General features: G+C 50.5%; 1 protein-coding gene across 7 annotated transcripts in view; it reads left to right on the forward strand.

The window, feature by feature from the left end:
* LOC115129295 (mitogen-activated protein kinase kinase kinase kinase 4-like) overlaps positions 1–12,779 on the forward strand; it is a 143,125-nt gene that overhangs the window by 31,977 nt on the left and 98,369 nt on the right. For all 7 annotated transcript variants that reach the window (XR_010463924.1, XM_029659485.2, XM_029659486.2 and 4 more), the window contains exons 10-12: positions 6,087–6,259; positions 9,085–9,157; positions 12,107–12,314. Coding sequence is in view for 6 of the 7 variants with exons in the window: in XM_029659485.2 (XP_029515345.1) it covers positions 6,087–6,259; positions 9,085–9,157; positions 12,107–12,314 (454 nt within the window). In the remaining variant the exon portion in view is untranslated. The remainder of the gene's footprint in view (positions 1–6,086; positions 6,260–9,084; positions 9,158–12,106; positions 12,315–12,779) is intronic.

The raw sequence follows: 12,779 nt of genomic DNA on the forward strand, positions 1-12,779 counted from the left end.
CCTCCCTCCCTTAGAGACACCACTCTGCCTCCCTTAGAGACACAACTCTGCTCCCTCCCTCAGAGACACCACTCTGCCTCTCTCCCTTAGAGACACCACTCTGCCACCCTCCCTTAAAGACACCACTCTGCCTCCCTCCTTTAGAGACAACACTCTGCCTCCCTCCTTTAGAGACATCACTCTGCCTCCCTTAGAGACGCCACTCTGCCTCCCTTAGAGACACCACTCTGCCTCCCTCCCTTAGAGACACCACTCTCCCTCCCTTAGAGACACCAGTCTGCCTCCCTCCCTTAGAGACAACACTCTGCCTCCTCCTTTAGAGACACCACTCTGCCTCCCTCCCTCAGAGACACCACTCTGCCTCCCTCCCTTAGAGACACCACTCTGCCTCTCTCCCTTAGAGACACCACTCTGCCTCTCTCCCTTAGAGACACCACTCTGCCTCTCTCCCTTAGAGACACCACTCTGCCTCCCTCCCTTAGTGATACCACTCTGCCTCCCTTAGAGACACCACTCTGCCTCCCTCCCTTAGAGACAACACTCTTCCACCCTCTCTTAGAGACACTACTCTCCCTCCCTTAGAGACACCACTCTGCCTCCCTTAGAGACACCACTCTGCCTCTTTCCCTGAGAGACACCACTCTGTCTCTCTCCCTCAGAGATACCGCTCTTTCTCCCTCATTCAGAGACACCACTCTGTCTCGCTCCCTTAGTGACACCACTCTACCTCCGTTAGTGACACCACAATACCTCCCTCCCTTAAAGACACCACTCTGCCTCTCTCCTTTAGAGACAATACTCTGCCTCCTTCCCTTAGAGACACCACTCTGCCTCCGTCCCTTAGCGACACCACTCTGCCTCCCTTAGAGACACCACTCTGCCACCCTCCCTTAAAGACACCACTCTGCCTCCCTCCCTTAGAGACAACACTCTGCCTCACTCCCTTAGAGACACTACTCTCCCTCCCTTAGAGACACCACTCTGCCTCCCTCCCTTAGAGACACCACTCTGCCTCCCTTAGAGACACAACTCTGCTCCCTCCCTCAGAGACACCACTCTGCCTCTCTCCCTGAGAGACACCACTCTGCCTCCCTTAGAGGCACCACTCTGCCACCCTCCCTTAAAGACACCACTCTGCCTCCCTCCCTTAGAGACAACACTCTGCCTCACTCCCTTAGAGACACTACTCTCCCTCCCTTAGAGATACCACTCTGCCTCCATCCATTAGAGACACCACTCTGCCTCCTTCCCTTAGAGACACCACTCTGCCTCCCTCCCTCAGAGATACCGCTCTTTCTCCCTTAGAGACACCACTCTGCCTCCCTCCCTTAGAGACAACACTCTGCCTCCCTCCTTTAGAAACACCACTCTGCCTCCCTTAGAGACACCACTCTGCCTCCCTTAGAGACACCACTCTGCCTCCCTTACTTAGAGACACCACTCTGCCTCCCTCCCTCAGAGACACCACTCTGCCTCCCTCCCTTAGAGACACCACTCTGCCTCCCTCCCTTAGAGACACCACTCTGCCTCCCTCCCTTAGAGACACCACTCTGCCTCCATCCCTTAGAGACACCACTCTGCCTCCCTCCCTTAGAGACACCACTCTGCCTCCCTCCCTTAGAGACACCACTCTGCCTCCGTCCCTTAGCGACACCACTGTGCCTCACTCCCTTAGAGAAACTACTCTCCCTCCCTTAGAGACACCACTCTGCCTCCCTCCCTTAGAGACACCACTCTGCCTCCCTTAGAGACACAACTCTGCTCCCTCCCTCAGAGACACCACTCTGCCTCTCTCCCTTAGAGACACCACTCTGCCACCCTCCCTTAAAGACACCACTCTGCCTCCCTCCTTTAGAGACAACACTCTGCCTCCCTCCTTTAGAGACATCACTCTGCCTCCCTTAGAGACGCCACTCTGCCTCCCTTAGAGACACCACTCTGCCTCCCTCCCTTAGAGACACCACTCTCCCTCCCTTAGAGACACCAGTCTGCCTCCCTCCCTTAGAGACAACACTCTGCCTCCCTCCTTTAGAGACACCACTCTGCCTCCCTCCCTCAGAGACACCACTCTGCCTCCCTCCCTTAGAGACACCACTCTGCCTCTCTCCCTTAGAGACACCACTCTGCCTCTCTCCCTTAGAGACACCACTCTGCCTCTCTCCCTTAGAGACACCACTCTGCCTCCCTCCCTTAGTGATACCACTCTGCCTCCCTTAGAGACACCACTCTGCCTCCCTCCCTTAGAGACAACACTCTTCCACCCTCTCTTAGAGACACTACTCTCCCTCCCTTAGAGACACCACTCTGCCTCCCTTAGAGACACCACTCTGCCTCTTTCCCTGAGAGACACCACTCTGTCTCTCTCCCTCAGAGATACCGCTCTTTCTCCCTCATTCAGAGACACCACTCTGTCTCGCTCCCTTAGTGACACCACTCTACCTCCGTTAGTGACACCACAATACCTCCCTCCCTTAAAGACACCACTCTGCCTCTCTCCTTTAGAGACAATACTCTGCCTCCTTCCCTTAGAGACACCACTCTGCCTCCGTCCCTTAGCGACACCACTCTGCCTCCCTTAGAGACACCACTCTGCCACCCTCCCTTAAAGACACCACTCTGCCTCCCTCCCTTAGAGACAACACTCTGCCTCACTCCCTTAGAGACACTACTCTCCCTCCCTTAGAGACACCACTCTGCCTCCCTCCCTTAGAGACACCACTCTGCCTCCCTTAGAGACACAACTCTGCTCCCTCCCTCAGAGACACCACTCTGCCTCTCTCCCTGAGAGACACCACTCTGCCTCCTTAGAGGCACCACTCTGCCACCCTCCCTTAAAGACACCACTCTGCCTCCCTCCCTTAGAGACAACACTCTGCCTCACTCCCTTAGAGACACTACTCTCCCTCCCTTAGAGATACCACTCTGCCTCCATCCATTAGAGACACCACTCTGCCTCCTTCCCTTAGAGACACCACTCTGCCTCCCTCCCTCAGAGATACCGCTCTTTCTCCCTTAGAGACACCACTCTGCCTCCCTCCCTTAGAGACAACACTCTGCCTCCCTCCTTTAGAAACACCACTCTGCCTCCCTTAGAGACACCACTCTGCCTCCCTTAGAGACACCACTCTGCCTCCCTCACTTAGAGACACCACTCTGCCTCCCTCCCTCAGAGACACCACTCTGCCTCCCTCCCTTAGAGACACCACTCTGCCTCCCTCCCTTAGAGACACCACTCTGCCTCCCTCCCTTAGAGACACCACTCTGCCTCCATCCCTTAGAGACACCACTCTGCCTCCCTCCCTTAGATACACCACTCTGCCTCCGTCCCTTAGCGACACCACTGTGCCTCACTCCCTTAGAGAAACTACTCTCCCTCCCTTAGAGACACCACTCTGCCTCCCTCCCTTAGAGACACCACTCTGCCTCCCTTAGAGACACAACTCTGCTCCCTCCCTCAGAGACACCACTCTGCCTCTCTCCCTTAGAGACACCACTCTGCCACCCTCCCTTAAAGACACCACTCTGCCTCCCTCCTTTAGAGACAACACTCTGCCTCCCTCCTTTAGAGACATCACTCTGCCTCCCTTAGAGACGCCACTCTGCCTCCCTTAGAGACACCACTCTGCCTCCCTCCCTTAGAGACACCACTCTCCCTCCCTTAGAGACACCAGTCTGCCTCCCTCCCTTAGAGACAACACTCTGCCTCCCTCCTTTAGAGACACCACTCTGCCTCCCTCCCTCAGAGACACCACTCTGCCTCCCTCCCTTAGAGACACCACTCTGCCTCTCTCCCTTAGAGACACCACTCTGCCTCTCTCCCTTAGAGACACCACTCTGCCTCTCTCCCTTAGAGACACCACTCTGCCTCCCTCCCTTAGTGATACCACTCTGCCTCCCTTAGAGACACCAGTCTGCCTCCCTCCCTTAGAGACAACACTCTTCCACCCTCTCTTAGAGACACTACTCTCCCTCCCTTAGAGACACCACTCTGCCTCCCTCCTTTAGAGACACCACTCTGCCTCCCTTAGAGACACCACTCTGCCTCTTTCCCTGAGAGACACCACTCTGTCTCTCTCCCTCAGAGATACCGCTCTTTCTCCCTCATTCAGAGACACCACTCTGTCTCGCTCCCTTAGTGACACCACTCTACCTCCGTTAGTGACACCACAATACCTCCCTCCCTTAGAGACACCACTCTGCCTCTCTCCTTTAGAGACAATACTCTGTCTCACTTCCTTAGAGACACCAATCTGCTTCCTTAGAGACACCACTCTCCCTCCCTTAGAGACACTACTCTGCCTCCCTCCTTTAGAGACACCACTCTGCCTCCCTCCCTTAGAGACTCCACTCTGCCTCCCTTAGAGACACTACTCTGCACCCTCCCTCAGAGACACCACTCTGCCTCTCTCCCTGAGAGACACCACTCTGTCTCTCTCCCTCAGAGACACCACTCTGCCTCTCTCCCTCCCTTAGAGGCACCACTCTGTCTCTCTCCCTCAGAGATACCGCTCTTTCTCCCTCATTCAGAGACACCACTCTGTCTCGCTCCCTTAGTGACACCACTCTACCTCCTTTAGTGACACCACAATACCTCCCTCCCTTAGAGACACCACTCTGCCTCTCTCCCTTAGAGACAATACTCTGTCTCACTTCCTTAGAGACACCAATCTGCTTCCTTAGAGACACCACAATGCCTACCTCCCTTAGAGACACCACTCTGCCTCTCTCCCTTAGAGATACCGCTCTGCCTCCCTCTCTCAGAGACAGCACGATGCCTCCCTCCCTTAGAGACACCACAATGCCTCTCTCCCTTAGAGACACCACTCTGTCTCGCTCCCTTTGCGACACCACTCTGCCTCCCTTAGCGACACCACTATGCCTCTCTCCCTCAGAGACACCACTCTGTCTCGCTCCCTTAGCGACACCACTCTGTCTCGCTCCCTTAGCGACACCACTCTGCCTCCCTTAGAGACACCACTCTGTCTCGCTCCCTAAGCGACACCACTCTGCCTCCCTTAGCGACACCACGATGCCTCTCTCCCTCAGAGACACCACTCTGTCTCGCTCCCTTAGCGACACCACTCTGCCTCCCTTAGCGACACCACGATGCCTCTGTCCCTCAGAGACACCACTCTGTCTCGCTCCCTTAGCGACACAACTCTGCCTCCCTTAGCGACACCACGATGCCTCTCTCCCTCAGAGACACCACTCTGTCTCGCTCCCTTAGCGACACCACTCTGCCTCCCTTAGCGACACCACAATGCCTCTCTCCCTCAGAGACACCACTCTGTCTCGCTCCCTTAGCGACACCACTCTGCCTCCCTTAGAGACACCACTCTGCCTCTCTCCCTCAGAGACACCACTCTGTCTCGCTCCCTTAGCGACACCACTCTGCCTCCCTTAGCGACACCACTCTGCCTCCCTTAGCGACACCACAATGCCTCTCTCCCTTAGAGACACCACTCTCACACCCCACAGAGCATCAACATCACAGCAGGAATGTTTTCCTCAGTGTCCAAAACGCATCCAACCTCCCTCCGCCTTCCTTCACCTTTTACCCTTGCTTAGCTAGCTCCAATAACATTACTGCCAACAAAACTGCTGCAATACAATGTCCCTTCCTTACCCCGTATGTCACCTTTTGTTGTATACTGTACCATTAGTTTAGGCTGAGCACATATGGTTGATTTTCACGTTCCTGTTTAGAATTTTAGCATCATAGTGTGAGAAGACAGACCCCGACAGTAACAGTTTGACTGCATGCAGGAGTCTAAAATTAGTATTTTTAGATACAATGGGAAGGGAAGGTAGAGAAACTTTTGTCTTCCAGTTCACATGTCCTCAGCAACCCTTTCATAATGCATTTCATAATGCATGAAGTATTGTGTTTGTTTATTCAATATTCATTGAATAAAGTTGGGTTCATGCGTGGCAGACATTGGGAATACATTGAGGCTGTCTGAAATGACACCCCATTCCCTTTAGCCCATGAGCATCTGGCCAACAGTAGTGCACTACATACTACAGGGGTTAGGTTGCCATCTTGGACACTGCCTGAGCATTTTGTGGCCCTGTGTCCTCTCCAGGTCCAAGAAGTTAATGACCTTTGTGGAGAGCTGTCTGGTGAAGAACTACCTCCATCGTCCCGTTACAGAAACCCTCCTAAGGCACTCGTTCATCAAAGACCTGCCCAACGAACGGCAGGTCCGCATCATGCTCAAAGACCACCTGGACAGAACCAGGAAAAAGAGAGATAAAGGTGAGGCCATGTTGTCATTACAGGATAGCAGAGATCACCTAGTGTCACTCAACAGTTGCTGAGACTGGCACGCAAGCTTTAGTGCTGTATGATACTTTGCACTGCCAACAATCATGTGGCACCTTTTTGGCCTTGTTATTCTTAGTCACACTGGCAGCAACAGTTAAAGTGGCAGAAAAAAAGGCATTTTGATCCTCAATCTTTTCCTAGTGTTTAATTTCTCTAAGCCTAGTGAGAGGCTACTGTATTACTGTCATCAGCTTGACAGGTTCTATTATCCACTGGTAATGTGGTGGCTATTGGGTTTAGAGGCAGAAGCAGGACTGCTTCTTGTTAGCCTCTCACAGTGAGACTGCACACTCGTGTCCTGTGAGAGGAATGCGCCTCAGAGGAGGCAGTGTTTAATCATCTCCCAGACTGCACCACACCATCAGCGGCCTCCCTCCCTCTGTCTTCCTCCTCACGCCACATAATGACATCGTCTCCCTGAGCCCACAGAAACTCTAGGCTTCGACCTCAAAAGCAAAATGGCGGTTTCCTAGGCCTCGTGCCGTTCGTTCTTTGGTTGGCGTTCTGCTTAACTGTTCAGACAGACAGTGAAATGACCTTTTAGAGCAGAGCCAAACCTTTAGTGAGAGCGAATGAGACGCTGATAGCGGCAGCTCCAAACACAGCAGAAACACTCAGTCGTTACCCTGTTTTCATAACCTACTAGAGTTTGACTGGGAATTAGAAACAGATGCCCGTTTTCTTTGGCCAGCCCACTCTTTCCTCTCCTTCCTCTCTCTCTCTCATTCTCTATATCTCTCGGTTCCCGTCTCTCCCTTCCTCTCTTTTTCTCTCTCTCTTTCTCTCTCTCTCTGTCATAATCTCTCTCTTTCTTATTCTTTCTCAGTGTAATTCACAAACACTCGTGAGGGTTCAGAAGGAAGAATGAGCGTAATTTAACATGCTGAACTATTTACTCATTTTGACAAGGGTTTTGGAATTGAATCCAGCTGAAGAAAAGGAAGTGAGACTGTTCATGACTAGTTTTAGTTCCATGTGGGTAAACTGCAGGAGACACCTGGAGAGGAGACATTGGGTTGTTTTACTGTAATTGATGTTTTCCCTGCTTAGATGGTGAGAGAGGAGGAACTAGCTGACTGTGGGAAAGTTACAGTATGTGTGAGCCTGTTGTACTGTACAGAATAACCACCTCGTTGTTTATCCTAGTGTATACAGTGCTTTCGGAAAGTATTCAGACCCATTTTTTACAATGATGGCCTACCCCGGCCAAACCCGGACAACGCTGGGCCAATTGTGTGCCGCGCTATGTGACTCCCAATCACGGCTGGATTTGATACAGCCTGGATTCTGTATTGACGCCTCTTGCACTGAGATGCAGTGCCTTAGACCGCTGTGCCACTCTTCTTGGGTATGACGCTACAAGTTTGGCACACCTGTATTTGGGGAGATTCTCCCATTTTTCTCTGCAGATCCTCTCAAGCTCTGTCAAGTTGAATGGGGAGCATTGCTGCACAGCTTTTTTTTCAGGTGTCTCCAGAGGTGTTCGATCTGGGCTCTGGCTGAACCACTCAAGGACATTCAGAGACTTGTCCCGAAGCCACTGCTGTGTTGTCTTGGCTGAGTGATTAGGGTTGTTGTCCTGTTGGAAGGTGAACCTTCGCCCCAGTCTGAGGTCCTGAGCACGCTGGATCAGGTTATCATCAAGGATCTCTCTGTACATTTCTCCGTTAATCTTTGCCTCGATCCTGACAAGTCTCCCAGTCCCTGCCGCTGAAAAACATTCCCACAGCATGATGCTGCCACCACCATGCTTCACCGTAGGGATGGTGCCAGGTTTCCTCCAGATGTGACGCTTGGCATTCAGGCCAAAGAGTTCAATCTTGGTTTCATCAGACCAGAGAATATTTTTTCTCATGGTCTGAGAGTCTTTAGGTGCCTTTTTGGCAAACTGCTAGTGGCTATCATTTGCCTTTTGGGAGTGGCTTCCATCTGGCCACTCTACCATAAAGGCCTGATTGGTGGAGTGATGCAGAGATGGTTTTCTTTCTGGAAGATTCTCCCATCTCCACAGAGGAACTCTAGAGCTCTGTCAGAGGGACCATCAGGTTCTTGGCCACCTCCCAGACCAAGGCCCTTCTCCCCCGATTGCTCAAGGAAGAGCCAGCTCTAGGAAGAGTTTTGGTGGTTCAAAACTACTTCTATTTAAGAATGATGGAGCTACTGTGTTATTGTGGACCTTCAATGCTGCAGACATTTTTTGGTACCCTTCCTCAGATCTGTGCCTCAACACAATCCTGTCTCGGAGCTATACGGACAATTCCTTCGACCTCATGGCTTGGTTTTTGCTCTGACATGCACTGTCAACTGTGGGACCTTATATAGACAGGTGTGTGCCTTTCCAAATCATGTACTATCAATTGAATTTACCACAGGTGGACTCCAATCAAGTTGTAGAAACATCTCAAGGATGATCAATGGAAACAGGATGCACCTGAGACTCAATTTCGAGTCTCCTAGCTAAGGGTCTGAATAACTTATATAAATAAGTCTTTTTTTGGGGTTTGAATACATTTCCTACATTTCTAAAAACCTGTTTTCAGTTTGTCATTGTAGGGTATTGTGTGTAGAATGCTGAGGATTTTTATTAATTTACTACATTTTAAGACAAGGATGTAACGTAACAAAATGTGGGAAAAGTCAAAGGGTCTGAATACTTTCTGTAGGCACTGTATAGTCATGTGCATAATGTACTGTATCATTGAGATTGCATGCATCCCTCATGTCTAAAATATACTCTGGTCACATGTTGTCCACAGAGAGCCCAGAGTATGAATACAGCGGCAGTGAGGATGAGGAGGAGGAGATTAACGAAGAGGAAGGTGAACCCAGGTATGATGACACAGCGTTAACACTGTAAAGAAGGTCAAACACTAGCTCTGGTGTCACGCCTGGTTCCATCGAACAGCCAGATGACCCCCTCTGTGAAGCTAGAGTCCAAGCTCTACTGGGTCCATCGCATAGCCAGCTGACCCCCGCTGTGAAGCTAGAGTCCAAGCTCTACTGGGTCCATCAAACAGCCAGCTGACCCCCTCTGTGAAGCTAGAGTCCAAGCTCTACTGGGTCCATCAAACAGCCAGCTGACCCCCGCTGTGAAGCTAGAGTCCAAGCTCTACTGGGTCCATCAAACAGCCAGATGACACCCTCTGTGAAGCTAGAGTCCAAGCTCTACTGGGTCCATCAAACAGCCAGCTGACCCCCTCTGTGAAGCTAGAGTCCAAGCTCTACTGGGTCCATCAAACAGCCAGCTGACCCCCGCTGTGAAGCTAGAGTCCAAGCTCTACTGGGTCCATCAAACAGCCAGATGACCCCCTCTGTGTAGCTAGAGTCCAAGCTCTACTGGATCCATCAAACAGCCAGCTGACCCCCTCTGTGAAGCTAGAGTCCAAGCTCTACTGGGTCCATCGAATAGCCAGCTGACCCCCGCTGTGAAGCTAGAGTCCAAGCTCTACTGGGTCCATCAAACAGCCAGCTGTTAACCATGAGATTCTCATCACAAAATTGTCCAAGTTCAACTTTTCCCCTGATGCCTTGAGATGGATGAAATCATACCTTGAAGGCAGAAGTCAGTGTGTCAGAGTGAGCAATGAGCTGTCACCCACTCGTAGCTATGATGTGGGCGTGCCCCAAGGGTCAATACTGGGGCCCCTCCTGTTCAGCCTGTACATTAATGATCTGCCTTCTGTCTGTACTGGGTCTGAAGTTCAAATGTATGCAGATGATACAGTGATATATGTGCATGCAAAGAGCAAACAACAAGCTGCACATGAACTCACTACTGTAATGGTCCAGGTTACAAAGTGGCTCAGTGACTCGTGTTTGCATCTCAATGTGAAAAAAACTGTTTGCATGTTCTTCACAAAGAGGGCAACAGATGCTACTGAGCCAGATGTCTATGTGTCAGGGGAGAAGCTCCAGGTGGTATCCGATTTTAAGTACCTTGGCATCATACTTGATTCCAACCTCTCTTTTAAAAAGCATGTGAAAAAGGTAATTCAAATAACCAAATTCAACCTAGCTAATTTCCGATTTATACGAAATTGTTTGACTACAGAGGTAGCAAAACTGTACTTCGAAACTATGATACTCCCACACTTAACATACTGCTTGACTAGTTGGGCCCAAGCTTGCTGTACAACATTAAAACCTATTCAGTCTGTCTACAAACAGGCTCTCAAAGTGCTTGATAGGAAGCCCAATAGCCATCATCATTGTCACATCCTTAGAAAGCATGAGCTCTTGAGTTGGGAAAATCTTGTGCAATACACCGACGCATGTCTTGTATTCAAGATCCTTAATGGCCTGGCTCCCCCTCCACTCAATATTTTTGTTAAACAGAAAACCCAGACATATGGCAGCAGATCCACAAGGTATGCCATGAGAGGTGACTGTATAGTTCCCCTAAGGAAAAGCACCTTTAGTAAATCTGCATTCTCTGTGAGAGCTTCCCATGTCTGGAATACACTGCCATCAGACACACATAACTGCACCACATATCACACTTTCACAAAATGCTTGAAAACATGGCTAAAGGTCAATCAGATTTGTGAACATGGTCCCTAGCTGTGTGTTGCCGCTTTCCATGTTGTCTGTTGTCTGTAGCTTGTGAGGTGTGGAAACACTTTGTTGCTTTTATGAATTTTGTATTGCTGCTTTTTGTTCTGTCTGTATGCTACGTCTTGCTTGTCCTATGTTGCTCTGTCTGTATGCTATGTCTTGCTTGTCCTATGTTGCTATGTCTTGCTTGTTCTATGTTGCTATTGTCTATATTGTAATTGTTTTTAATAACCTGCCCAGGGACTGCGGTTGAAAATTAGCCGGCTGGCTAAAACCGGCACTTTTACTGAAACGTTGATTAATATGCACTGTCCCTGTAAAAATAAACTCAAACTCAAACTCAAACTCTGTGAAGCTAGAGTCCAAGCTCTACTGGGTCCATCAAACAGCCAGCTGACCCCCTCTGTGAAGCTAGAGTCCAAGCTCTACTGGGTCCATCAAACAGCCAGCTGACCCCCTCTGTGTAGCTAGAGTCCAAGCTCTACTGGGTCCATCAAACAGCCAGCTGACCCCCGCTGTGAAGCTAGAGTCCAAGCTCTACTGGGTCCATCAAACAGCCAGATGACCCCCTCTGTGAAGCTAGAGTCCAAGTTCTACTGGATCCATCAAACAGCCAGCTGACCCCCTCTGTGAAGCTAGAGTCCATGCTCTACTGGGTCCATCAAACAGCCAGATGACCCCCTCTGTGAAGCTAGAGTCCAAGCTCTACTGGGTCCATTGAACAGCCAGCTGCCCCCTCTGTGAAGCTAGAGTCCAAGCTCTACTGGGTCCATCAAACAGTCAGCTGACCCCTCTCTGTGAAGTCCAAGCTCTACCGTTTATGTAATGCAGGCCTGAGAACTGTCATAGAGGATATTCGTCTGAGAGTGCACAATGTGTGAACGCATGGGCTTGTCAATGAAGACACCAGATTCTCTGCTTCTTTTCGCTTAGCTGGACAGGGCGCCATATGGCAGTGACTATAAAAATATATATTTTCTGCTGTGGACAGTACAGTATGTGTCCCTGTGTATCCCAGTCCGTATGTGTGTGTGTGTGTGTGTGTGTGTGTGTGTGTGTGTGTGTGTGTGTGTGTGTGTGTGTGTGTGTGTGTGTGTGTGTGTGTGCGTGTGTGTGTGTGTAACTATACTCCTGGCCATAAATCCATGTGCCTCCTCACTCCTCCTGCCCATCACTCACTCTGTGCCCTGCTCTTCGGCTACTCTCTCTGTCCTATCACTCTAGCTCCATAGTGAACCTGCCGGGGGAGTCCACTCTGAGAAGAGAGTTCCTGCGTCTTCAGCAGGAGAACAAGAACTGGTCAGAAGCCCAGCGACAGCAGCAGGTCCTGCAGCAGCAGCTCCGGGACCAGGAGAGTTACAAACAGCAGCTGCTGGCCGAGAGGCAGAAGAGGATCCACCAGCAGAAGGAGCAGCGCAGGAGGCTGGAGGACGTGAGAGACACTCTTTAGTTGAAACACTCCTCTCAGCAGCCGTCTCCAACAGAGCAGCAGAACCAAATGCCTGCTGCCCAGCCAGCAAATGAGCTTGGCTGGCTAGAGATTTGGCGGGCTTTCTCTCTATTTCTCTCTATCTTTCTCTCTCTCTCTCCTGTTGTTTGTTTGGCTCAAATGGGAAGGACTGTTTAGTGTTGAACAAACCAAAGAATTGTCTTATAAAACAATATAGAGTATTTTATTGTTGTTTCCAAATATGGAGGGATTGCTTTCAGGAGTGATGCTCCTGTGTGGTTTGCGTTGCACAAAGACAAATAACATATGTCGTATTAGGTCTGAATGCACAGAAACTGTATGTTGTGTAGTGTTTGCTGTTGATGTATAGTGCCGTACAGATGGATAGAAAGTTATGTAATTTGCCGTGTTGGACTGTGATGTCCCACTGACTATTTACAGAGAAAA

This window comes from Oncorhynchus nerka, linkage group LG5 (genome assembly GCF_034236695.1).
Source record: "Oncorhynchus nerka isolate Pitt River linkage group LG5, Oner_Uvic_2.0, whole genome shotgun sequence".
NCBI lineage: Eukaryota > Metazoa > Chordata > Actinopteri > Salmoniformes > Salmonidae > Oncorhynchus > Oncorhynchus nerka.